This window comes from Gobio gobio (genome assembly GCF_949357685.1).
Source record: "Gobio gobio genome assembly, chromosome: 8".
In the NCBI taxonomy this organism is placed as follows: Eukaryota; Metazoa; Chordata; class Actinopteri; order Cypriniformes; family Gobionidae; genus Gobio; species Gobio gobio.
Window position 1 is genome coordinate 34,167,524 of NC_137114.1, and position 27,885 is coordinate 34,195,408.

Sequence of the window (27,885 nt, forward strand, 5' to 3'; positions counted from 1 at the left end):
GCACAATGCAGTCAGGTAAGTCGTTTCATTTCACAAATGGACTTATGCACAGGTGGCAACCTATCACGGTACCACGTACACATTTTCTGAGCTCCTGAGAGCGACCCGTTCTTTCAAAAATGTTTGTAGAACCGGTCTGCATTCTTAGGTGCTTGATTTTATACACCTTTGGCCATGAAAGTGATAGGAACACCTGAATTCAATGATTTGGAGGGGTGTCCCAATACTTTTAGTGTATTTCTTGAGCACCAAATCAGCATATTAGAACGATTTCATGTGACACTGAAAACTGGAGTAATGATGCTGAAAAATCAGCTTTAGCATCGTCGGCATAAAACTTTATAGTATTACACATTATGGCTGTTTTTAGCTGCATCCTTGTGTGTCTTCCAGAGCTTCATTCTGAGCAGGAGGGTGGAAGAACACCCGCATTTGGACACACGGCTCTCATTCTGGCAATCGCACAACCGCCACAGATGGTGGAGTCACAAATGAGAGAACACACACTGATACAGGCCCCTTATAAACAGTGGAGGAGTGGAAGAGTAGGCAGACTTTATAACAACTGCCTCTGTGGATCCCACTCTTGTGCCTGTGTCTGTTTTTTTTCAGCAGTGGAGGAAAGGTTCGCTCCCTATTTATGCTAGTGTGCTGGCCTACATCTGTTTCCTTTATCCCAGCAGCCACTGAGGGAGCTGAGCCAAAGAGGAAGAAGAAAAAGATACGATTGATCTCACTGACGCCCGGCAAGAGCAACAGACACTATCCCACATGCCCCAAGGCCCGCAAGTACCAGCTGCCATCCCTGCCACACAGAGCGCACAGCTGTTCATCCCAAAATATGGCCAGCCAACACCTGCAGGCCTGTCGGCAAATGTGGCCAGACCAGGGCAGGCAACCGGGACAACTGATGGCCCACTTGTATCCACAGAACATCAGAAACATGAAATGCATCCTCACAGGCTGTGAGAGACATAATGTGGCCTTTCAGTACGGAAGATGATAAGGATCTCAATATTTATACACGGGGAGGTCATGGTCGCGATCTCATCTCCTGCTCTGTCATCTTTCAGGAAGGAAGTTGATGACATTTACACAGCGTGACCCTGAGACAAAACCACACTGATACAGCATTATTATATGCGCAGACTGACTACTGGTAAACGCTACCTTGACAAGTCAGTAATTGTGATATACGTATGAGCAAGAGAATAACGAGAAGGACTGGTTAGTGTAGTCAAACTTAACGGTTCACACAAGAATGAAAACTGTGTCACCGTTTACTCACCCTGCTGTTGTTTCAAACCTGTATGACTTTTTCATCTGTGAACACACAAGAGACATTTTTGGAGAACTTCTTGCCCACACTTTTTTAAATGTATAATATAAAATATATATATTTTTTAAATAATTATATATTATAATATAATGAAAGTGAATGAACTAGTTAATTCATGTATTCTGTCAAACTCCAAAATAAAAAAATGCATCATAAAAGTATCATAAAATTGATCCAAATGACTCATGAACTACCAGTTTAGGTTGTTATTCAGTGATAATCTCTTTAGCCAAGCATTCACATTATAATTACCTTTTATACTACAGTTAAATCGGATCAAAAGCATTAATATTCTTAACAGCAGCTATGCTAATTATTTCCCATCTGCTTTTCTGTTGTTATCTCGGGACACTAGTCCCGAGGTAAATAGTTCGTCAGCTCCAGTTTGTATCCAGTCTCTCATGGAGACTTCAGATGCTCCAACACCTGTGATGAGACGACTCAACGCCAGCGTTGTTATGGTCTAAATTAATACATGATTGATTAACTTTTTCTAACATTTTTCTTTAACATTCTCTTTCTAACATTTTTCAATGTACATTTATGAAATGCACTTTCTGTAAAGCTGCTTTGAAACAATGTGTATTGTGAAAAGCGCTATACAAATAAATTTGAATTTAATTGAATTGAATAATCTTGACATCTGCCTTAACTTGAACTTGAACTGCCACAAACTTGGTGAGTTTATGAGAAGTTGTGTTCAATTTGTGAATGAATCAATCTTGTGAATCAAATCTTTTAAAATAATCTGTTAATCCGGTTGTCCAGAAAAACTAGGCTGTGTTTAAATTCAAATTTTTAATGCCTTTCCCTCACTAACTTCTCTCCGTCTCATTCACTCATTGCATGTCATTGCTTAAATGGAACACCTGAAGCCCTTTGATCACTTGGAATCTGCAATAGAGCGGATTTATTATTTATATATTTTTTCCCTTATGAATTAGTTTTTTTTCACCATTCTATAGGCCTGTATGTATGCTTGGGCTATTAAAAAATGAAATATAAACAAATATTAAATATGAATCTATTAAAAATACACATAAAAAGTATCATACAATAACCTATAACTGTGTTTAAAAAAGGCTTATGGTAGCTACTACAAGTATTAAATGCGGTTAAATGTCAAAATAATGCCAATATCATACACTAGAGTTGAGTTGGTAAATTAAGCGCGATCGGCTGTGACGTCACAATTGTGTGGCATTGTGGACTATGGATCTGCCTGAAGTGTACATGTTGAGACTCACTCCCTCTGTCAAAATTGAGGAGTCAAGGGTCTGTCCAAATAAACTTTTCTCGTCCACTTGACGAAGTTGAAAGCACTTCAAAATGGCGGCGGGGATTCCCCCGAGGGGAAGTGCTTAGGGAAGTTTGTGAGTGAATGTCTAAAAGTGGAGTTAAACACAGCCTTAGTCTGAGCGATTGTTCTCCCGAATGATTCTCCTGGTTAGAATGATAGCAATGAGAATGATTTTCTAATCACTAACTGATCCGGCTGCAAGAGTTAACAGCTCTCTGGCGGTGAAGGTTATCAGTGAATAATGACTTAAATTTCAATAAATTCCTCATACCAAGTAATACTGAATACTTTGGTGCTTTTTTTTGTCATTTCACTTTCATTATATGGACTAGAGAGGACAAGATTTTCTTTAAAAATTCTGCTTTTGTATTCAAATGAAAGAAAAAAAAGTAATATGGGGTTAGAACAGCATAAGGATGAGCAAAGAATTGAGAATTTTCTTTTTTTTTTATAAAAAGAAAATAACAAAAAGAAGAAAAAAAAAAACATCCCTGTGATCTCTTCCAAATGCAACAGGACCAAACAAGTAAACACCAGGACCACAAAAAAGAAACTTCCCACACAAGACTGAGCACACATCAGCTACATGTGCTTTATTTAATGTTGAACAGCTGCATAGTCTTGGGTTTTCTCGATTATGAGCCAAAATAAGAATGAAAATAAAACCTTGTGACTTACAAATCATTCATGCTGTAATAAGCACAGATGTTCCTTCCCACATGTTACAGCCAGGACACATATACCACCTTTTTACATTGACTGGGTCAGTATGATGGTGGTCCTACCTCTGTTGGTTGATTAAGGGAAATTGATCAGTCTGAAACCTCTTAACTTTAAAATAGTCCTTTACAGAAAATCAGGGCACTTCACTGTTGTTATGTGGGTCAAAACATCCATAAAGGAGAGTATATTAATAACTCCTGACAAAGCTTGACACACACACACACACACACACACACACACACACACACACACACACACACACACACACACACACACACACACACACACACACACACACACACACACACACACACACACACACACACACACACACACACACACACACACACACACACACACAACACACACAAACACACACACACACACACACACACACACACACACACGCTAGTTAAATACAAAATGCATGAGTGCATTCACATAGGACATTTAAAAAACTGAATATATATATATATATATTAGGGCTGGGCAAATTAACGCGTTAACGCGGGCGATTAATTTTTTCAGCTTAACGCAATTAAAATATTTAACGCAAATAACGCAGCGTCCGTTTTTATATCCATTTTTGCTTAGCGTTACATGATCATCACGCTCTTATTCATGTAAATGCTTCCAAGCGTGACAAGACACAAGCGAACGCGCTGTGTGCCAATGTCCTGTCTGTCTGTGTGTGTGTGTGTGTGTGTGTGTGTGTGTGTGTGTGTCAGTGTCCTGTCTATGTGGATGCGTCTCATGTCAGCTAATCAAGGGACACACACACACACACACACACACACACACACACACTCGACGCAGAGATAGACTCGCGTCAGTTTCCTGCTCACATCGAGTTCTCTTTTGCTCTTGAACAAACAATAACACAGAGGATTTTGAGTATTCTCATATTAGAGTCTTAAATTAGTTAAATAACGTCTTAAATGAACTTAAAGAGTTGTGAGGAAATGAGATCCGCGGCTGTTCTTAAAGTGACAGGAGCACTGATGATGCCTGTCATTAATGTTCAACAAAGAACAACGGGAACAGAGAAAATTTTAGCTTTAATGATGATTCATCTATATTTAATTTATTATTTATGCAGTTAAGAAAGATAACTATTACATTTCTGTATATGTATAACAGGGAAGGCCATGGGTACATATAACAAGTATTATTTTGGGTTTATGTAAAGATTGTCTTAAGTTCACTTAAATTAAAAGTTGTTTTTTTAAAGACTAATAAATGTTGAAATTGGGAGCTTCAGTTATACTGTAATGTAACGTCATTAATGTTTCATAGACACTTTAGTATCAGTGATACTGGCCTTCATTCATAAAAATATGACAATACAACACATATTTAAAATATGCAGTCTTTAAATTGTTTATACATTAATTTGGAGAGTAACTGAAATTATTACAATATCAAAATATTAAAAACGTAAAATATTAAAAACTTGCGATTAATCGCGATTAATTACAGAGAAAAGTGCGATTAATTAGTTACTTTTTTTTAATCGATGCCCAGCACTAATATATATATATATATATATATATATATATATATAATGCCGACCAGGCGCATAACATTATGACCTCCTAATATTGTGTTGGTCCCCCTTTTGCTGCCAAATCATCAGCCCTAACCTGTCAGGGCATGGACTCTACTAGACACCTGAAGGTCTGCTTTGGTATCTGGCACTAAGCTGTTAGCAGCAGATCCTTTAAGTCCTGTAAGTTGTGAGGTGGGTCGGACTTGTTTGTTCAGCACATCCATTGATATCTGGAGAATTCTGAGGCCAAGTCAACACCTCAAACTCGTTGTTGTGCTCCTCAAAACATTCCTGAACCATTTTTGCTTTGTGGAAGGGCGCATTATCCTGCTGAAAGAGGCCATGAGACCGTTTCCATGAAAGGGTGTACATGATCTGCAACAATGCTTAGATCGGTGGTACATGTCCAAATAACATCCACATGGATATCAGGACCCAAGGTTTCCCAACAGAACATTGCACAAAGCATTACACTGCTGCTGCCGGCTTGCCTTCTTCCCATAGTGCATCCTAGTGCCATGTGTTTCCCAAGTAAACGATGCACACGTACCCGGCCATCCACGTGATGTAAAAGAAAACATGATTCATCAGACCAGGCCACCTTCTTACATTGCTCCGTGGTCCAGCTCTGATACTGCTGATGCTTTCAGCGGTGGACAGGGGTCAGCATGGGCATCCTGACTGGTCTGTGGCTATGCAGCCCCATACGCAACAAACTGTGATGCACTGTGTATTCTGACACCTTTCTATCAAAACCAGCATTAACTTCTTGAGCAATTTGAGCTACAGTAGCTCATCTGTTTGATTGGACCACACGGGCCAGCCTTTGCTCCCCACATGCATCAATGAGCCTTGGCCGCCCATGACCCTGTCGCACACACTTCAAATTGTTGTATTTGTTACATTAGTTACACTTTATTTTAAGGTGTCATTGTTACAATGTAGTTATATATTTAAGTACTGAGTAATATAAATGAACAACATGTACTTAGAGGATTAGGGTTTGGTTGAGGGTTATTTGTAACTAGAAAGTTAGTTATGTGTAATTATTCATAATTTACTGTTATTACTATGGTAAGTAGCCTACATGTAAGACAAAGCAGACACATGCCTTTTTGAGGTGCAAGTTGAGGAAACAAGTCTGGTATCTTTACCTAAACTCTACCTTGACAAAGGCTAGCCGTAAATAAATGCCATTCTTAAGAGTGTGCCATTGTTCTCTTTTAATTCAAGTAGCCTATGTAACATAACATGGTAAAATAAAGCATTACCTCACATGTATATCATATATTATAATTTTATATTTAGGCATATATATATATATATATATATATATATATATATATATATATATATATATATATATATATATATATATATATATATATATATATATAAAAAATAAAACATTAGTGCAGGATACGATAAGAAAGTCAATGACTTTCTCAAATGACATGACATTTTTACATTGCTTTAGACATAATCCCCTAGTTTAAATCGAGCGCACTGTGGTTTTTTTGACAATTACCAAAAAAGGCTAGACTTTCTCTTGTGTGATGCTCATGAAGGCTACAAAAAACACACCAGTGACCTAAATGACAAACCATTAAAAGCTTTTCTTGTAAGCGATATAATACAAGCCATTTGGATTGCATAATAAACATTTTCTTCATGTCTGAATGTACATTATCCCAAAGGTTATTCAGTCAGTTTCGTGACTTAATACCGACTTGAAGTCAAAGTAAACCATCTCAATAATAATTTAATTAGGTTCAATAGAGTGTTAAAACACCCTACAGACGAACTTTTATCGACGAAAACATTTTCATTATTCATACAATGATAATTTTAAGAACGCCATTTATAGCCTATATTATAAACATAGGACTTACGCTCTCATCTGAGGAAATCCCATCGACAGCAGCACGTCCAGATTGGATCCATGTTTGACAGAGACGCAATTGTTCTGTCTCAGTCTGCGCGGAATAATCTTTGAGTAAAGATCCTCCTTTGCTGCCATCCTTCAGACCCATCAAATGATACTGACGATAGTCGGATACGACACATGCACATCTGCTTATTTAGCGCTTTACACTATGACTGTAAGCATAATCGGTCCCTCCTCCTGACAGCCGCAGCCTATGTTTGTATACAGTAGTAGTAACGAGCTACAGATAATATCTGTGTTTCAAAACCAAGTCAGCTGCCTACATAGGCTACTGAACATAATGTTGACAATCATAGGCGGGTTCCAAGTAAGAACACGGCAGCATATTTGAGCAACGCGCCTGTATGCCAGAAAAAAATGCTATATGTAGGCAGGTCACGAGGTTGAGACACAGCTCAAGTGTTATTATGCTTGTCAAACTAGCAGCGACCCGTTCACTCGTCATGCTTGAAACTAACCTCCTTTAATTAGTCGAATTTACCTGAAAGTCCAAGGTTAATAATATTTCACATTAGCCAACTGTTAAACACATGACCTGACAAAATATTTACACATTCAATCACACAATCACCTCTGTTTACTTCCATGTCATTTACTAACGCAAAGTGAGTCAAGGATTTATTGGATTCATTTACATATTGACAAAATGGGAGACATTTTTGGTAGTAATTTGGTAGTGTTGACTATAATAATACATAGACATGATTAAATAACACCATTCTCAATCACGTCTTAATGAAATAAAGTAAACACTCTTGACTCGGCACAAAAAGTCTTTACGACACAAGAACAGGATGGGTGTGAAAGGCATTGCAAAGTCAATTGTTTCTCATTTTTATCTGAAACGTACAACAACTGGAGCCCCACCCAGCACTAAACAATGACCTGTGATAAAAGTCTGAAATAGGAAAACACTGAGTTCATTTTAACTCAAGTTCAAATATAAAGGCAAAGAGTTCACCCACAAATGTACATTCTGTCATCATTTACTCACCCTCATGTCGTTCCAAACCTGTATGACTTACTTTCTTCTGTGGAAGACAAAATATGATATTTTGAAGAATAGTAACCAAACCGTTTTGGCTACCATTCTACTGTATGGACCAAAAAATAAAACCTTAAAATATCATTTATGTTCCACAGAACAAATAAAGTCATACGTGTTTGTAATGTATATTGTAAAATTTACAATTTTGGGATGAACTATGCCTTTAAGCTGTACGTTTAGCAGACCATTTAGATCAGACTCAGCTTCTTGGCCAACAATTAATATAACCTTTTCTCTGAGTGATCAGTTCTGACCCTGCACTGACGGGTCATAAGGCACAATAAGACAAAACACACATCCCGCCTCTTGGAAAGCCCTCTTCATCTCCACCTAGTGGTAAAACATGATAAAGATATTTTTACACTGGGGCACAAAGAAAGGAAGAAATACTTTTTTTATTGTTCATAAATTAAATTACAATTCAGCAGTTACTTGTTAAAAGATCAAAAATATATCCCACTCCAAGTTAGTTTTAAATTTAAATAAGCCAATTTCAAGATCTGTTTATGATAGTTGATGCTGTTTTCACATCATGTTAAAATGACTGTAATTACAAGTTCAAGACTTTGAAAAAAAAGCAAACTCATAATTAAAAAGTTAAAATGTCAGGCTAACTTGACTAACCAAAATGGCAGCAGTTTAAAGTAGTTTGGTATATATATATATATATAAAAAAAATAATAGTAATAATATTTTTTATATATATATATATATATATATATATATATATATATATATATATATATATATATATATATATATTATTTTTTTTTTTTTTTTGAAAGACATTTTTTAAAAACTTTTATTCAGCATGGATGCATTAAATTGATCAAAAGTGATAGTAAGTTACAAAGTTTATAATCTCACAATGTTACAAAATATTACATTTTCATAACTGTTTTCAGCAATAATAAGAAATGTTTCTTGCGCATCAAATCAGCATATTAGAAGGATTTCTGAAGGATCACGTGACACTGAAGACTGGAGTAATGATGCTGAAAATTCAAAATTAATTGCATTTTAAAATGTATTAAAATAGAAAAGGGTTATTTTAACCGTAAAAATACTTTACAATATTACTGTTTTTACTGTACTTTTGATCAAATAAATGCAGCCTTGGTGAGCATAAAAAATCTCAGATCACAAACCTTTGAACACTACTGTACGTTTGTGTTTGATATAATTCAAAATGTCTTAATATAAAATAATTTAAATTATAAACCAAATACATTAAAATGGTTTACAGATAGATAGTGTATCTTGTACAAACGTTTTGAGGTTATGAATGTTACAATTTCCAATAACTCTGAGTAGAGTCCTAAGTTACTTGCCACCTCCTAATTATGGTAATTCACACATTACATAAATAAAAATTTACAAGCATTATATAAAAGTAGAAAGATCTGCCATACCAGCCGCTCTTGGTCCATACACAAGCCCACCACAGCACCACCACTGCCGGGCAATTTGACTGCAGATTCAAACTACACAGACAACAAAAGAATCATTCAGATGTGCTGCTTTTTTCTAAAGGTCAGATTACTTCTAATGTCATTAGTAGCATTTATGGAATAATTCAATGCAGCAGTTAATTCACCAGAAATCTTTGGGAAACTTCATTTACCTGTCTCGCAAGCTGTACCATTCTCAGATTTCCAGGGCCCAAGCAGTCTTCAGTATACACCGACCTGATGGACACAATGCACCTTCAACAGAGGCATCTATTTAGCCATTTATAAATGAGCATATTAAAATCCTGTTTGATTTAGATCACATAATGAAGGATTTGTTGTTGGTTCTTATACCTTAAAGGTATAGTTCACCCAAAAATGAAAATGATCCCATAATCTACTTACCCTCAAGTCAGGTGTATATGATATTCTCCTTTCAGACGAATACATTCGGAGTTATCATAAATTTGAAGCCCAAAAAAGTGCATCCATCCATTATAAAAGTAATCCACACAGCTCCAGGGCATAAAGGCCTTCTGAAGTGAAACGATGCGTTTGTTGTAAGAAAAATATCCATATTTAACACCTTATAAAGTAAAATATCTAGCCTCCAGCAGACCAGATTCAACTTACAAAGAAAGTGTAATGCCTCTCGCAGTCAAAAACGCTTATTCTACGTCATCGCCGTGCCAGTAACGCTTTTTTCATAAGTTGAATATGGAAGGCGGTCCACCGGAAACTAGATATTTTACTTTATACTGTGTTACGTGTATAATATGTATATTTTTCTTACACAAACCCATTAGTACGCTTCAGAAGGCCTTTATTAACCCCTCAGAGCTGTGTGGATTATTTTTTATAATATTTTGAGCTTCAAATTTTGTGCTGCCATTCACTGCCATTATAAAGCTTGGATTAGCCAGGACATTTTTTAATACAACTCCGATTGGATTCGTCTGAAAGAAAAATGTCATATACACCTAGGATGGCTTGAGGGGGGAGTAAATCATGTGGTAATTTTCATTTTTGGGTAAACTATCCCTTTAAATCTACAAGGTTAACCAACAGATTAGTGACATGCAACCTCTATTCGACTATTGGAGTTTGACGGATGGACTAAAACATCATACCGCCGTAGCTCAAAGTTTTCATCCATGAGCTGTGCGAGTCTGGGCCAGTCCTTACACTGAAAGGCATCCCTGCATAAGGTGAGAAAAGCACATTTAAAGCACTTTTCATTGACCATCTTTTATTCCAAATTCTGCATGAAAAATGTAACGCTACAATTATTGAAGGACCAATGCTCAAAGATGAACCAACCGGGCCTGGTCTGTGAGTACAGCAAACGACTTCATAGCTTCAACCACAGCAGAGTCACCTGTCCAGAGTGAACAAGACTTAAGAAAAGCTATATTTATTCACTATCAAAACATAAACCAAGGCATAAAGCAGGACTCACCGTTCAACCAGCGCTGTCTAACATTACTGTGAATCCGTCCAGAATCACTTGGATCGCCCAAGTATGCCAGCCAGAACAAGGGAAGATCGTTCATGTCCAAGGGAATGTATTCTCCTATAGAAAACAGTACAGGAATTTCAGGTTTATATTGCAAATGCATTAACATTTAAAAGTTAGGGAGAAATAAATTAACACTTTTATTCAGCAAGGACGCATTAAATGAATCAAAAGTGATAGTAATGTCTTTTACATTGTTACAATATTTTCTACTTCCAAAAATGCTGTTATTTTGAACTTTCTATTCATCAAAGAATCCTGAAAAAAAAATGTATCACGGTTTCCACAAAATATTAAGCAGCCCAACTGTTTTCAAGTTCAACATTGATGATAATAATAATAATAATAATAATACAAAATGTTTATTGAGCAGCAAATCAGCATATTAGAATGATTTCTGAAGGATCATGTGACACTGAAGAGAAACTAGAGTATCATCACTGGAATAAATCACATAATGATCTATATTAAAATAGGAAATAGTTATTTTCAATTTCACTGTATATTTAAATCAAATAAATACAGCCTTGGTGAGCATTAGAGACTTTTGAACTGTAGCGTAAATCACAGGTTTAAATATAATACTGAAAAATGCTATTTATATTGCCCAGGATAATATTTCTGTTCAAAGACAGTACCATAACCCCGCTCGTCCATAAGCTCTTTGTTGAAGTCCATGTACACCAAGCCTTCATAGACCTATTAGTAAGTTAATACAGAGACAGTCATGTTCCACACAGTGCAAGTCAGATGGGTCAAATTAATATGAATATACATACCTGCACAACGCGATCCTGTAGACCAGCTGTGATGAACAGCTCATCTGTCTCTACGTTGAGGATGAAGTTGGCTCTGACTGGTTTAGGAAGATCCTGACTCAGAATAAAGTTTATGTAAGCTAATTTTCAACATAAAAAAAAGAAGCTCTAAATCTATCCACTGATTAGTGAATGCTGAACATACATTGTCTGTGATGTTGTAAAACTTCATCAGGCACTTCAGTGTGGCAGACACAATTGCACTACACAGAGAACACCCAAATGGTACAGTTAGAATATTCAAATGTGACCCTAATAACAGCAAGTGTATTTTTGTTTGATTACAAATTAAATAGACATGAATGAGCTTTGGAGAACCTGACTGTTAATGTTCATTGAAGTTTGTAGTCAATGTTCGACTTACCTACTGCCAGCTAAACCCTAGAAGTCATCAAAGAAATGTAGTACAGTGTTACTCCACAATCTTAGAACTTCAACTCGAGTTAAACAACTGCAAATATCAATAATAATAATAATTAAAGCTGCAAGCAGCATTTAGCGGGGTTCAAGCCTTTAAGGCCTTTAAGCACACAAACATCAAAAGACATTAATTTTTATTTAGCAAGATTTTAAACACTGAAATAATAGATGGAAAATACCATTTACAGTCAATACAGGCAATTTACAATAGGAAATACGTGGTTTTAAAAGGCTTTTAACAGTTATAGCGTCACCTATGGTCCGATTTCCATAAAACTTTGCATGCTTGTTAAAGATGTTATCTTACATATGCAAAAACAATTTTCGTGAAGTTTTGAGTTTTCCCTTAGAATTTATAGGCTTTTGAGTGTATGTTGCCACACCTCTTTTCTAAATGACCCTGTAATAGCCATTCAAATGCAAAAGTTCAACTTTTTTTCAATAATTATTGATCTAGAGAGTCCAGAGAATTATCCTAGACTAGTTTGGTTCCAATCGGGCAAAAAACCAGGGACTAGTTCGCAAAAGTAGGTTTTGAACATACTCAGGAATATTTAATGAACATATTAATTGACAGCAACAGTTCTAGAGAAAAAGTTGTTTGGTATGAGGAGATCTATCAAATGATATGCATATTTCGTGGATGTGTGCAACACCACGTGATTACAGAGCCGTAAAACTCGTTAGCGCCAACTAGTGGCCGATTTCTTTCAAAATTCTTACAGACCTCTAGGGCCATGAGACTTGTCTAATAGGTGCTCAAATTTAATTGGCTGTGGCAGCCATGTTTTTTAAGATACGCCAATGTCCTCATAGACATACTTGGTACCTTGGACCAAGACACTGCATACCAATTTTCAAGTCAATCGGACCAGCGGTCAGGTGGTTAAAGCCATTTTGATGTTTTTTCACGTTATTGTGCCACCAAGTGTTAAATCGTCGCGATTTTTTTATCGTGACCAAAGACTCAGCCTATACACATGTGTACCAAGTTTGGTGAAGATATCTCATTTTGTTCCTGAGTTATAGCCCTTTTAGTAAATAGGCTCCCCCCTGAACGATTATTTTTACGCTCCTTAACAACCGTGAATATAAATTTCGACTTTTTTTGATAATTATTGATAATCTGACTCCAGAGAACATTTTGACACTGGTTTGGTTCCGATCCGGCAAAAAACCTAGGACTAGTTTGCAAAAGTAGTTGTTTGACAAAATGCAAAATGGCGGAAAATCTATCATGGCGGAAATGAAATCGGAGATATACGTTTTATTCGTCATGGACTCACCTTTCCAATGATATAAGACACTTGAGTCTACGACATACGGTTTAGGAGTTATGAGCCATTTCGCCCTTTTGATTGCTGTAGCGCCACCTATTGGCCAATCAAGTTCATACTCTGACAACATTAGCCTCGATTTTTGTACTACCATCTGATAAAGTTTCAAGTCTCTAGCATTTACGCTTTGGTCTGCACGATCACAGTTTAAATATGATTGAACAATATTAGTTTAGAGGATAAGCCAATGAGTGGTCTTCTGCTGCCATCTGGTGGCAATTTTAGGTAATACGCCATAATATATTTGAAATAAATTAATTTGACAAAATGTAATTGTAAATATTGTAATAGTGACTTTATAATGTCTAAATAGGAATTATAGAACATGATAAGTAAATAGAATGACAAAATGACCATTTAAGCCCAGCAGGTGGCAGCAGAGAACCACTCATTGGCTCATTTTCATTTTAAATGTCTGTTTTTCATTTAATTGGCACATTTTCCAAGTTAATGTCTTCAGACGTGCTTAACTCACATGCACATTTTGTTGGAGATATAGATATTTGAAATAAATGATGGGTAACAAATAGCTTATTCCAGGTTTTCCCCTTTAAAACATATTTTCAGGCATTATTTTAATTGTAATTTAATAATTATTGTAAAAACATTAATCAAATGAACAAATTAATTGATAAACATTGACAAAATGTCATTTGCAACATTTATTATAATGATTTTATAAAGTTTAAATATGCTTAGTAAGCAGAATGAACCAATGAGTGGTCTTCTGCTGCCATCTGGTGGCAATTTTAGGTAATACGTTTTTAACATAATTGTGAATAAATAAATAACAATTTGATTGACAGTATTGGTTCTTGAGGCAAAGTTGTTCAGTATGAAGAGATCTATCATAATTTCTGCACATTATGTGGATGTTTTTTACCCCACCTGATTACAGAGATAGAAAATACCATTTACAGCCAATACAGGCAATTCACCATAGGGAATACATGGTTTTCAAAGCTTTTTAACAGTTATAGCGCAACCTATGGTCCGATCTCCATAAAACTTTGCATGCTTCTTCAGCATGTTATGTCACATATACATAACAATTTTCGTGAAGTTTTGAGTTTTCCTTTAGGATTTATAAGCTGTATAGTGTATTTTGCTACGCCCCTCTTCTAAATGACCCTGTTATAGCCATCCAAATGCAAAAGTTCAATTTTTTTTCAATAATTATTAATCTAGAGAGTCCAGAGAATTGTCCTAGACTGGTTTGGTTCCGATCAGGCAAAAATCCAGGGACTAGTTCGCAAAAGTAGGTTTTAAACATAATTGCAAATATTTAATGAACGCTTTGATTGACAGCAATGCTTCTAGAGGCAAAGTTATTCAGCATGAGGAGACCTATCATATGATATGTATATTTGGTTTATGTGTGCAACACCACGTGATTACAGGGCCATAAAACTCGTTAGCGCCAACTAGAGGCCGATTTCTTTCAAAATTCTTACAGACCTCTAGGGCCATGAGTCAAACATGCCCACCGAGTTTCATTCCGATCGGCCTCCGTTAACCTTGTCTTAGAGGTGCTCAAACTTCATTAGCCGATAGCGGCCATGTTTTTTTAGATACGCCAATGTCCTCATAGACATATATGGTACCTTGGACCAAGACACTGCATACCAATTTTCAAGTCAATTGGACTAGCGGTCGGGTGGTTATAGCCATTTTCATGTTTTTTTTGTGTTATAGCGCCACCAAGTGTTCAATCGTCGCGATTGTTTTATCGTGACCAAAGACTCAGCCCATACACATGTGTACCAAGTTTGGTAAAGATATCTCATTTTGTTCTTGAGTTATAGCCATTTTAGTAAAATAGGCTCCTCCCACAACATTCGTTTTCCGCACCTTAGCAACCGTGAATCGAAATTTCAACTTTTTTTCGATAATTATTGATATTCAGACTCCAGAGAACATTTCTGCACTGGTTTGGTTCCGATCGGGTTAAAATCCAGGGACTAGTTCGCAAAAGTAGTTTTTCAACAAAATTCAAAATGACGGAAAAATTTGCCTACCGGAAATGAAATCGGAGATATACATTATTTACGTCAGGTATTCAGCTTTCCAATGATATAAGACACTTGAGTCTATGACTTACGGTTTAGGAGTTATGAGCAGTTTCGCGCAATTGATTGCTATAGCGCCACCTATAGGCCAATTTGGCTCATAATTTGATAACCTCTCCTCGATTTTTGGGCTACCATCTGACAAAGTTTCAATGCTCCAGCCTTTACGGTTTGGGCTGCACGATGCGTTTTAGCGGAGAATAATAATAATAAAAACCCTTACAATTACAATAGGGTTTCAGCACTTCGTGCTTGAACCCCTAAATATAGCTGCGAGCAGCCATTAACGGGGCCAAGCGCAAAGAACTAGACAAGACATGCCACCATGGCTGGGAGGGTTAGACCAACTGCAACAATGAGCAATTAAAGGCATTTTAAGATGATTTTAGTCAAAAATGGCTGAAAAATCACATATACAGTCACTAATAATATAATTTAATGGTTTGTCACTTTCGACCAATAGGTGGCGCAGTAACGAAATTGATGTGGTGTGGTCAGAGTGAGATGACAATGACAAAGGCAAAGTTTGGTGTCATTATGTCAAAGCATTGCAGAGATACAGCCTCAAAAGTAATTTTGGCAGTATATGAAAACGGTTTTGTTTGTTGACACGAAATGAATAACTTTTTGCTGTCATGGTCTGAAGATGTTACGATTCGATTTTGGTGAAAATCAGGCAAATAGTCTAGGAGGAGTTCGAAAAAGTAGGTTTCTGAAGGAAATTAAAATGGCGAACAGAATGTTTGGCCAAATATGGCAAAATTGGGATCTATGTTCTTGGCATCACCCAAGGAATATATTGAAACCATTTTTATGACAATAGTCAAATTTAATCAAAAGTTATTAGCATTATTGGAAAATTCACTATAACTTTTGTCCACAAGGTGGCGCTGCCTTGAAACTTTTTGTGTACTTTCAGGGCTTGGTGACAAAGACACACACCGAGTTTCGTAACGATACGCCAATGCGTTTGTAAAACATAGCACTTTCTGACAAAATTCAAAATGGCCGACGCCCAAAATGGTTGATATGGGAAAATTGGTTATGGCATGGCTTGGCGTGATGCCCCGACCCTAAAGAGACCAGTTTTGTGATATTTGGCTAAAGCGTTCTTAAGTTATAATCAAAAATATCAAATTTTTGTATCTCTGGACCACTAGGTGGCACTGCGCCGAAACGCTGCAGGCAGCCTCAGGTCATGGCTGGCATAACACACACCAAGTTTGGTTAGAATATGCTAAAGTGTTTCGGAGATAAAGCCTGATTTTCATTTTTGTGTGCACTATGTCGATTTAATTCGAGGGTTGTTCAATAACAGTTTGACTAATCATCTCAAGTCTAATACGGTTTGGTCAGCATAGTCTGAAGATGATCTGGTTCAATTTTCGTGCAAATTGGAGCAACGGCCTAGGAGGAGTTCGCAAAAGTAGGTTATTCGGTTAAATAAAAATGGCGGGAAAATTATTATGACGGAAAATGACGTTATAGGGTGCAATCAAATTGGCTTGAGCCAAGGAATTAGAGGAAAAAAGAATTTTGTTTCTAGCCCTTATGGTTCAAAAGTTATTAGCACAAATATGAGTCAAACTTTGGACAGGTGGTGGCGCTAGAGGGATTGTTTTAGAGATTCCAAAATTGGTGTGGTTAATGCTGGGACTGTCCTCTATCTGTGTGCCAAATTTCACAACTTTCCCGCAAGCGGTTCTATGGGCTGCCATAGACTTCGTGGCGGAATAATAATAATAATAAGAAATCTAACGATTACAATAGGTGCCTGCACCTTCGGTGCTTGGCCCCTAATAATAAGAAATCGAACGATTTCAATAGGTGCCCGCACCTTCGGTGCTTGGCCCCTAATAATAAATATAGCTGCGAGCAGCCATTAACGGGGCCAAGCGCAAAGAACAAGACAAGACATGCCAACACGGCTGGGAGGGTGAGACCAACTGCAACAATGAGCAATTAAAGGCATTTTAAGATGATTTTAGGCAAAAATGGCTGAAAAATCATATATACAGTCACTAATAATATGATTTAATGGTTTTTCACTTTTGACCAATAGGTGGCGCAGTAACGAAATTGATGTGGTGCGGTCAGAGTGAGATGACAATGACAAAGGCAAAGTTTGGTGTCAGTATGTCAAAGCATTGCAGAGATACAGCCTCAAGAGTCATTTTGGCATCATGGCTCAACTTTGTCGCTGCAGTATATGAAAACGGTTTTGTTTGTTGACACGAAATTAATAACTTTTTGCTGTCATGGTCTGAAGATGTTACGATTCAATTTTGGTGAAAATCAGGCAAATAGTCTAGGAGGAGTTCGAAAAAGTAGGTTTCTGAAGGAAATCAAAATGGCGAACAGAATGTTTGGCCAAATATGGCAAAATTGGGATCTATGTTCTTGGCATGACCCAAGGAATATATTGAAACCATTTTTATGACAATAGTCAAATTTAATCAAAAGTTATTAGCATTATTGGAAAATTCACTATAACTTTTGTCCACAAGGTGGCGCTGCCTTGAAACTTTTTGTGTACTTTCAGGGCTTGGTGACAAAGACACACACCGAGTTTCGTAACGATACGCCAATGCGTTTGTAAAACATAGCACTTTCTGACAAAATTAAAAATGGCCGACGCCCAAAATGGTTGATATGGGAAAATTGGGTATGGTTTGACTCGGCGTGATGCCCCGACTCTAAAGAGACCAGTTTTGTGATATTTGGCTAAAGCGTTCTTAAGTTATAATCCAAAATATCCAATTTCTGTATCTCTGGACCACTAGGTGGCACTGCGCCGAAACGCTGCAGGCAGCCTCAAGTCATGGTTGGCATAACACACACCAAGTTTGGTAAGAATATGCTAAAGTGTTTCGGAGATAAAGCCTGACTTTCATTTTTGCATGCACTTTGTCGATTTAATTCGAGCGTTGTTCAATAACAATTTGACTAATCATCTCGAGTCTAATACGCTTTTGTCAGCAGAGTCTGAAGATGATCTGGTTCAATTTTCGTGCAAATTGGAGCAACGGCCTAGGAGGAGTTCGCAAAAGTAGTTTTTTCGGTTAATTAAAAATGGCGGGAAAATTATTATGACGGAAAGTGACGTCATAGGGTGCAATCGAATCGGCTTGAGCCAAGGAATCAGAGGAAAAAAGAATTTTGTTTCTAGCCCTTATGGTTCAAAAGTTATTAGCAAAAACATGAGTCAAACTTTGGACAGGTGGTGGCGCTAGAGGGATTGTTTTAGAGATTCCAAAATTGGTGTGGTTAATGCTGGGACTGTCCTCTATCTGTGTGCCAAATTTCACAACTTTCCCGCAAGCGGTTCTATGGGCTGCCATAGACTTTCGGCGGAATAATAATAATAATAAATATAGCTGCGAGCAGCCATTAACGGGGCCAAGCGCAAAGAACAAGACAAGACATGCCACCATGGCTGGGAGGGTTAGACCAACTGAAACAATGAGCAATTAAAGGCATTTTAAGATGATTTTAGGCAAAAATGGCTGAAAAATCATATATACAGTCACTAATAATATGATTTAATGGTTTGTCACTTTTGACCAATAGGTAGCGCAGTAACGAAATTGATGTGGTGCGGTCAGAGTGAGATGACAATGACAAAGGCAAAGTTTGGTGTCAGTATGTCGAAGCATTGCAGAGATACAGCCTCAAGAGTCATTTTGGCATCATGGCTCAACTTTGTCGCTGCAGTATATGAAAACGGTTTTGTCTGTTGACACGAAATTAATAACTTTTTGCTGTAATAGTCTGAAGATGTTACGATTCGATTTTGGTGAAAATCAGGCAAATAGACTAGGAGGAGTTCGAAAAAGTAGGTTTCTGAAGGAAATCAAAATGGCGAACAGAATGTTTGGCCAAATATGGCAAAATTGGGATCTATGTTCTTGGCATGACCCAAGGAATATATTGAAACCATTTTTATGACAATAGTCAAATTTAATCAAAAGTTATTAGCATTATTGGAAAATTCACTATAACTTTTGTCCACAAGGTGGCGCTGCCTTGAAACTTTTTGTGTACTTTCAGGGCTTGGTGACAAAGACACACACCGAGTTTCGTAACGATACGCCAATGCGTTTGTAAAACATAGCACTTTCTGACAAAATTAAAAATGGCCGACGCCCAAAATGGTTGATATGGGAAAATTGGGTATGGTTTGACTCGGCATGATGCCCCGACTCTAAAGAGACCAGTTTTGTGATATTTGGCTAAAGCGTTCTTAAGTTATAATCCAAAATATCCAATTTCTGTATCTCTGGACCACTAGGTGGCACTGCGCCGAAACGCTGCAGGCAGCCTCAAGTCATGGTTGGCCTAACACACACCAAGTTTGGTAAGAATATGCTAAAGTGTTTCGGAGATAAAGCCTGACTTTCATTTTTGCATGCACTTTGTCGATTTAATTCGAGCGTTGTTCAATAACAGTTTTGACTAATCATCTCGAGTCTAATACGCTTTTGTCAGCAGAGTCTGAAGATGATCTGGTTCAATTTTCGTGCAAATTGGAGCAACGGCCTAGGAGGAGTTCGCAAAAGTAGTTTTTTCGGTTAATTAAAAATGGCGGGAAAATTATTATGACGGAAAGTGACGTCATAGGGTGCAATCGAATCGGCTTGAGCCAAGGAATCAGAGGAAAAAAGAATTTTGTTTCTAGCCCTTATGGTTCAAAAGTTATTAGCAAAAACATGAGTCAAACTTTGGACAGGTGGTGGCGCTAGAGGGATTGTTTTAGAGATTCCAAAATTGGTGTGGTTAATGCTGGGACTGTCCTCTATCTGTGTGCCAAATTTCACAACTTTCCCGCAAGCGGTTCTATGGGCTGCCATAGACTTCGTGGCGGAATAATAATAATAAGAAATCTAACGATTACAATAGGTGCCTGCACCTTCGGTGCTTGGCCCCTAAATATAGCTGCGAGCAGCCATTAACGGGGCCAAGCGCAAAGAACAAGACAAGACATGCCACCATGGCTGGGAGGGTTAGACCAACTGCAACAATGAGCAATTAAAGGCATTTTAAGATGATTTTAGGCAAAAATGGCTGAAAAATCATATATACAGTCACTAATAATATGATTTAATGGTTTGTCACTTTTGACCAATAGGTGGCGCAGTAACGAAATTGATGTGGTGTGGTCAGAGTGAGATGACAATGACAAAGGCAAAGTTTGGTGTCAGTATGTCAAAGCATTGCAGAGATACAGCCTCAAGAGTCATTTTGGCATCATGGCTCAACTTTGTCGCTGCAGTATATGAAAACGGTTTTGTTTGTTGACACGAAATTAATAATTTTTTGCTGTCATGGTCTGAAGATGTTACGATTCGATTTTGGTGAAAATCAGGCAAATAGTCTAGGAGGAGTTCGAAAAAGTAGGTTTCTGAAGGAAATCAAAATGGCGAACAGAATGTTTGGCCAAATATGGCAAAATTGGGATCTATGTTCTTGGCATGACCCAAGGAATATATTGAAACCATTTTTATGACAATAGTCAAATTTAATCAAAAGTTATTAGCATTATTGGAAAATTCACTATAACTTTTGTCCACAAGGTGGCGCTGCCTTGAAACTTTTTGTGTACTTTCAGGGCTTGGTGACAAAGACACACACCGAGTTTCGTAACGATACGCCAATGCGTTTGTAAAACATAGCACTTTCTGACAAAATTAAAAATGGCCGACGCCCAAAATGGTTGATATGGGAAAATTGGGTATGGTTTGACTCGGCGTGATGCCCCGACTCTAAAGAGACCAGTTTTGTGATATTTGGCTAAAGCGTTCTTAAGTTATAATCAGAGGTGGGTAGTAACGAATTACATTTACTTCGTTACATTTACTTGAGTACATTTTTTGGGTAACTTGTACTTTTAGAGTAGATTTAAAGATGGGTACTTTTACTCTTACTCAAGTAAATTTCTTGTGAAAAAACTGTACTTTTACTTAGTTACATTCGGTGGCGTTCCTCCGTTACTGTCAAATGGTAGGCTAATAATTATATTATATATATTAAAATAAGTGAATATGACTTTCGCAAGTCTCGCGAAACGTTGGAGAGGCTGCTTCGCGAGAGGTTGCTACGCATCACCCGCTTATAATTAGCGCGCGTTTAGTCGGAAGATGTGTGTGAGCTACGGGAGGCAGATTGCCCGTGGCCTCAAGTTCAGTCTATGTTTTCACTCCAAGATGTCAAAAAGAATAGTTTCATAATGCGATGCATGTTGTGTGCACCAAAACGAACTGACATCTCTCAGCATACAAGAATTCCACCCTGAAAAGAACATGTAGCGGTAAGTGTCACAATGATGCCTATATTTGAACACTATTAACGGTCATTTGGTAACTATGGGGAATTTTCCCTTATTATAATACTATTTCACACACTGTCCGAGTGTTTTCCTCATATGCGCTCTTTTGCAAGCAATGAATCGTTTGAATCCTCCAAACAATACACGTCCACGAACAAACGTTCTCATCTTCACATTTACATATCCTTTTCTTCACAAAACGAAACAAATTGAATAGCCTAATGTGACGTCTTGCATTTATACACAAATCCGGACAGACACCTGTCTGAAGTGTAGAAAATACATACAAATAAAAACGGTATTGTATTTTATTCCTACCTAAAGAATAGCCTATATACTTATACAAATATAAGAACAAAGTATGTTTTAAAAAGAGCTCTAGTTAGCCCAGCACACCATTAATTTACACTGTTTAACCATTAATCACACAAACACACACACACACACACACATATATATATATATATATATATATATATATATATATATATATATATATATATATATATAAGGTTCATTAGCTTACATTAGTTAACATGAACTAATAATGAACTGCACTTATAAAGCACTTATTTATCTTTATGTTAATTTAAACATTTACTAATGCATTATTAAAATATTGTTAACATTAGTCAATGCACTGTGAACTAACATGAATAAACCATGAACAGCTGGATTTTTATGAACTAACGTTGACAAAGATTAACTAATGCTGAACAGAGGTGTTGTTCATGGTTAGTTCATGTTAACTAATACATTAACTAATGTTAACTAATACAACCTTATTGTAAAGTGTTACAGAGAGGTGTGTGAAAGCTCTCCAAGTAGCCTGAAATTCAGGGTTTTCGCTTATCAATCAGATCGAAAGTAACTAGTAACTAACTACTTGAGTAGTTTTCTCATCGAATACTTTTTTACTCTTACTCAAGTAAATATTACGATTGTTACTTTTACTTTTACTTGAGTAAATATTTCAGTAAGTACTTGTACTTTTACTTGAGTACAGATTTTGGCTACTCTACCCACCTCTGGTTATAATCCAAAATATCCAATTTCTGTATCTCTGGACCACTAGGTGGCACTGCGCCGAAACGCTGCAGGCAGCCTCAGGTCATGGTTGGCATAACACACACCAAGTTTGGTAAGAATATGCTAAAGTGTTTCGGAGATAAAGCCTGACTTTCATTTTTGCATGCACTTTGTCGATTTAATTCGAGCGTTGTTCAATAACAGTTTGACTAATCATCTCGAGTCTAATACGCTTTTGTCAGCAGAGTCTGAAGATGATCTGGTTCAATTTTCGTGCAAATTGGAGCAACGGCCTAGGAGGAGTTCGCAAAAGTAGTTTTTTCGGTTAATTAAAAATGGCGGGAAAATTATTATGACGGAAAGTGACGTCATAGGGTGCAATCGAATCGGCTTGAGCCAAGGAATCAGAGGAAAAAAGAATTTTGTTTCTAGCCCTTATGGTTCAAAAGTTATTAGCAAAAACATGAGTCAAACTTTGGACAGGTGGTGGCGCTAGAGGGATTGTTTTAGAGATTCCAAAATTGGTGTGGTTAATGCTGGGACTGTCCTCTATCTGTGTGCCAAATTTCACAACTTTCCCGCAAGCGGTTCTATGGGCTGCCATAGACTTTCGGCGGAATAATAATAATAATAAATATAGCTGCGAGCAGCCATTAACGGGGCCAAGCGCAAAGAACAAGACAAGACATGCCACCATGGCTGGGAGGGTTAGACCAACTGAAACAATTAGCAATTAAAGGCATTTTAAGATGATTTTAGGCAAAAATGGCTGAAAAATCATATATACAGTCACTAATAATATGATTTAATGGTTTGTCACTTTTGACCAATAGGTAGCGCAGTAACGAAATTGATGTGGTGCGGTCAGAGTGAGATGACAATGACAAAGGCAAAGTTTGGTGTCAGTATGTCGAAGCATTGCAGAGATACAGCCTCAAGAGTCATTTTGGCATCATGGCTCAACTTTGTCGCTGCAGTATATGAAAACGGTTTAGTCTGTTGACACGAAATTAATAACTTTTTGCTGTAATGGTCTGAAGATGTTACGATTCGATTTTGGTGAAAATCAGGCAAATAGTCTAGGAGGAGTTCGAAAAAGTAGGTTTCTGAAGGAAATCAAAATGGCGAACAGAATGTTTGGCCAAATATGGCAAAATTGGGATCTATGTTCTTGGCATGACCCAAGGAATATATTGAAACCATTTTTATGACAATAGTCAAATTTAATCAAAAGTTATTAGCATTATTGGAAAATTCACTATAACTTTTGTCCACAAGGTGGCGCTGCCTTGAAACTTTTTGTGTACTTTCAGGGCTTGGTGACAAAGACACACACCGAGTTTCGTAACGATACGCCAATGCGTTTGTAAAACATAGCACTTTCTGACAAAATTAAAAATGGCCGACGCCCAAAATGGTTGATATGGGAAAATTGGGTATGGTTTGACTCGGCGTGATGCCCCGACTCTAAAGAGACCAGTTTTGTGATATTTGGCTAAAGCGTTCTTAAGTTATAATCCAAAATATCCAATTTCTGTATCTCTGGACCACTAGGTGGCACTGCGCCGAAACGCTGCAGGCAGCCTCAGGTCATGGTTGGCATAACACACACCAAGTTTGGTAAGAATATGCTAAAGTGTTTCGGAGATAAAGCCTGACTTTCATTTTTGCATGCACTTTGTCGATTTAATTCGAGCGTTGTTCAATAACAGTTTGACTAATCATCTCGAGTCTAATACGCTTTTGTCAGCAGAGTCTGAAGATGATCTGGTTCAATTTTCGTGCAAATTGGAGCAACGGCCTAGGAGGAGTTCGCAAAAGTAGTTTTTTCGGTTAATTAAAAATGGCGGGAAAATTATTATGACGGAAAGTGACGTCATAGGGTGCAATCGAATCGGCTTGAGCCAAGGAATCAGAGGAAAAAAGAATTTTGTTTCTAGCCCTTATGGTTCAAAAGTTATTAGCAAAAACATGAGTCAAACTTTGGACAGGTGGTGGCGCTAGAGGGATTGTTTTAGAGATTCCAAAATTGGTGTGGTTAATGCTGGGACTGTCCTCTATCTGTGTGCCAAATTTCACAACTTTCCCGCAAGCGGTTCTATGGGCTGCCATAGACTTCGTGGCGGAATAATAATAATAAGAAATCTAACGATTACAATAGGTGCCCGCACCTTCGGTGCTTGGCCCCTAAATATAGCTGCGAGCAGCCATTAACGGGGCCAAGCGCAAAGAACAAGACAAGACATGCCAACATGGCTGGGAGGGTTAGACCAACTGCAACAATGAGCAAATAAAGCCATTTTACGATGATTTTAGGCAAAAATGGCTGAAATCACATATACACTCACTAATAATATGATTTAATGGTTTGTCACCTGTGACCAATAGGTGGCGCAGTAACGAAATTGATGTGGTGTGGTCAGAGTGAGATGACAAAGGCAAAGTTTGGTGTCAGTATGTCAAGGCATTGCAGAGATACAGCCTCAAGAGTCATTTTGGCATCATGGCTCAACTTTGTCGCTGCAGTACATGAAAACGGTTTTGTCTGTTGACATGAAATTAATAACTTTTTGCTGTCATGGTCTGAAGATGTTACGATTCGAGTTTGTTGAAAATCAGGCAAATAGTGTAGGAGGAGTTCGAAAAAATAGGTTTCTGAAGGAAATCAAAATGGCGAACAGAATGTTTGGCCAAATATGGCAAAATTGGGATCTATGTTCTTGGCATGACCCAAGGAATATATTGAAACCATTTTTATGACGATAGTCAAATTTAATCAAAAGTTATTAGCATTATTGGAAAATTCACTATAACTTTTGACCACAAGGTGGCGCTGCCTTGAACCTTTTTGAGTACTTTCAGGGCTTGGTGATGAAGACACACACCGATTTTCGTAGCGATACGCCAATGCGTTTGTAAAACATAGCACTTTGTGACAAAATTCAAAATGGCCGACGCCCAAAATGGTTGATATGGGAAAATTGGGTATGGCATGGCTTGGCGTGATGCCCCGACTCTAAAGAGACCAGTTTTGTGATATTTGGCTAAAGTGTTCTTAAGTTATAATCAAAAATATCAAATTTTTGTATCTCTGGACCACTAGGTGGCACTGCGCCGAAAGGCTGCAGGCAGCCTCAGGTCATGGTTGGCATAACACACACCAAGTTTGGTTAGAATATGCTAAAGCGTTGCGGAGATAAAGCCTGACTTTCATTTTTGTGGGCACTTTGTCGATTTCATTTGAGCGCTATTCAATAATAGTTTGACTAATCATCTCGAGTCTAATACGCTTTTGTCAGCTGAGTCTGAAGATGATCTGGTTCAATTTTCGTGCAAATTGGAGCAACTGCCTAGGAGGAGTTCGCAAAAGTAGGTTATTCGGTTAAATAAAAATGGCGGGAAAATTATTATGACGGAAAATGACGTTATAGGGTGCAATCAAATTGGCTTGAGCCAAGGAATTAGAGGAAAAAAGAATTTTGTTTCTAGCCCTTATGGTTCAAAAGTTATTAGCACAAATATGAGTCAAACTTTGGACAGGTGGTGGCGCTAGAGGGATTGTTTTAGAGATTCCAAAATTGGTGTGGTTAATGCTGGGACTGTCCTCTATCTGTGTGCCAAATTTCACAACTTTCCCGCAAGCGGTTCTATGGGCTGCCATAGACTTTCGGCGGAATAATAATAATAATAATAAGAAATCTAACGATTTCAATAGGTGCCCGCACCTTCGGTGCTTGGCCCCTAATAAGAAATCGAACGATTTCAATAGGTGCCCGCACCTTCGGTGCTTGGCCCCTAAATATAGCTGCGAGCAGCCATTAACGGGGCCAAGCGCAAAAAAAAAAGCCAATATAACATGCCAACACGGCTGGGAGGGTGAGACCAACTGCAACAATGAGCAATTAAAGGCATTTTAAGATGATTTTAGGCCTTAATGGCTGAAAAATCATATATACAGTCACTAATAATATGATTTAATGGTTTGTCACTTTTGACCAATAGGTGGCGCAGTAACGAAATTGATGTGGTGTGGTCAGAGTGAGATGACAATGACAAAGGCAAAGTTTGGTGTCATTATGTCAAAGCAGTGCAGAGATACAGCCTCAAGAGTCATTTTGGCATCATGGCTCAACTTTGTCGCTGCAGTATATGAAAACGGTTTTGTCTGTTGACACGAAATTAATAACTTTTTGCTGTAATAGTCTGAAGATGTTACGATTCGATTTTGGTGAAAATCAGGCAAATAGACTAGGAGGAGTTCGAAAAAGTAGGTTTCTGAAGGAAATCAAAATGGCGAACAGAATGTTTGGCCAAATATGGCAAAATTGGGATCTATGTTCTTGGCATGACCCAAGGAATATATTGAAACCATTTTTATGACAATAGTCAAATTTAATCAAAAGTTATTAGCATTATTGGAAAATTCACTATAACTTTTGTCCACAAGGTGGCGCTGCCTTGAAACTTTTTGTGTACTTTCAGGGCTTGGTGACAAAGACACACACCGAGTTTCGTAACGATACGCCAATGCGTTTGTAAAACATAGCACTTTCTGACAAAATTAAAAATGGCCGACGCCCAAAATGGTTGATATGGGAAAATTGGGTATGGTTTGACTCGGCGTGATGCCCCGACTCTAAAGAGAGCAGTTTTGTGATATTTGGCTAAAGCGTTCTTAAGTTATAATCCAAAATATCCAATTTCTGTATCTCTGGACCACTAGGTGGCACTGCGCCGAAACGCTGCAGGCAGCCTCAGGTCATGGTTGGCATAACACACACCAAGTTTGGTAAGAATATGCTAAAGTGTTTCGGAGATAAAGCCTGACTTTCATTTTTGCATGCACTTTGTCGATTTAATTCGAGCGTTGTTCAATAACACTTTGACTAATCATCTCGAGTCTAATACGCTTTTGTCAGCAGAGTCTGAAGATGATCTGGTTAAATTTTCGTGCAAATTGGAGCAACGGCCTAGGAGAAGTTCGCAAAAGTAGTTTTTTCGGTTAATTAAAAA

At 37.6% G+C, this 27,885-nt stretch overlaps 2 protein-coding genes across 3 annotated transcripts in view; both read right to left on the reverse strand.

The window, feature by feature from the left end:
• Nucleotides 1-7,227, reverse strand: part of ubash3bb (ubiquitin associated and SH3 domain containing Bb) — a 32,809-nt gene extending 25,582 nt beyond the window's left edge. The window contains exons 1-2 of one of the 2 annotated variants that reach the window (XM_079824611.1): nucleotides 6,804-7,060; nucleotides 1,289-1,323 (exon numbers count right to left, since the gene is read on the reverse strand). In XM_079824611.1, coding sequence (XP_079680737.1) covers nucleotides 1,289-1,323; nucleotides 6,804-6,944 — 176 coding nt within the window. In that variant the 5' untranslated portion in view covers nucleotides 6,945-7,060. Of the gene's footprint in view, nucleotides 1-1,288; nucleotides 1,324-6,803 lie in introns of both variants that reach the window. The other variant, XM_079824612.1, reaches the window with a different exon arrangement.
• Nucleotides 7,228-7,438: 211 nt separating this feature from the next.
• Nucleotides 7,439-27,885, reverse strand: part of gkup (glucuronokinase with putative uridyl pyrophosphorylase) — a 29,305-nt gene continuing 8,858 nt past the window's right edge. Inside the window, exons 14-23 of the mRNA XM_079823583.1 lie at nucleotides 12,057-12,073; nucleotides 11,838-11,895; nucleotides 11,654-11,746; nucleotides 11,513-11,573; nucleotides 10,818-10,931; nucleotides 10,679-10,736; nucleotides 10,489-10,557; nucleotides 9,532-9,595; nucleotides 9,320-9,391; nucleotides 7,439-8,237 (exon numbers count right to left, since the gene is read on the reverse strand). Coding sequence (XP_079679709.1) covers nucleotides 8,151-8,237; nucleotides 9,320-9,391; nucleotides 9,532-9,595; nucleotides 10,489-10,557; nucleotides 10,679-10,736; nucleotides 10,818-10,931; nucleotides 11,513-11,573; nucleotides 11,654-11,746; nucleotides 11,838-11,895; nucleotides 12,057-12,073 — 693 coding nt within the window. The 3' untranslated portion in view covers nucleotides 7,439-8,150. The remainder of the gene's footprint in view (nucleotides 8,238-9,319; nucleotides 9,392-9,531; nucleotides 9,596-10,488; nucleotides 10,558-10,678; nucleotides 10,737-10,817; nucleotides 10,932-11,512; nucleotides 11,574-11,653; nucleotides 11,747-11,837; nucleotides 11,896-12,056; nucleotides 12,074-27,885) is intronic.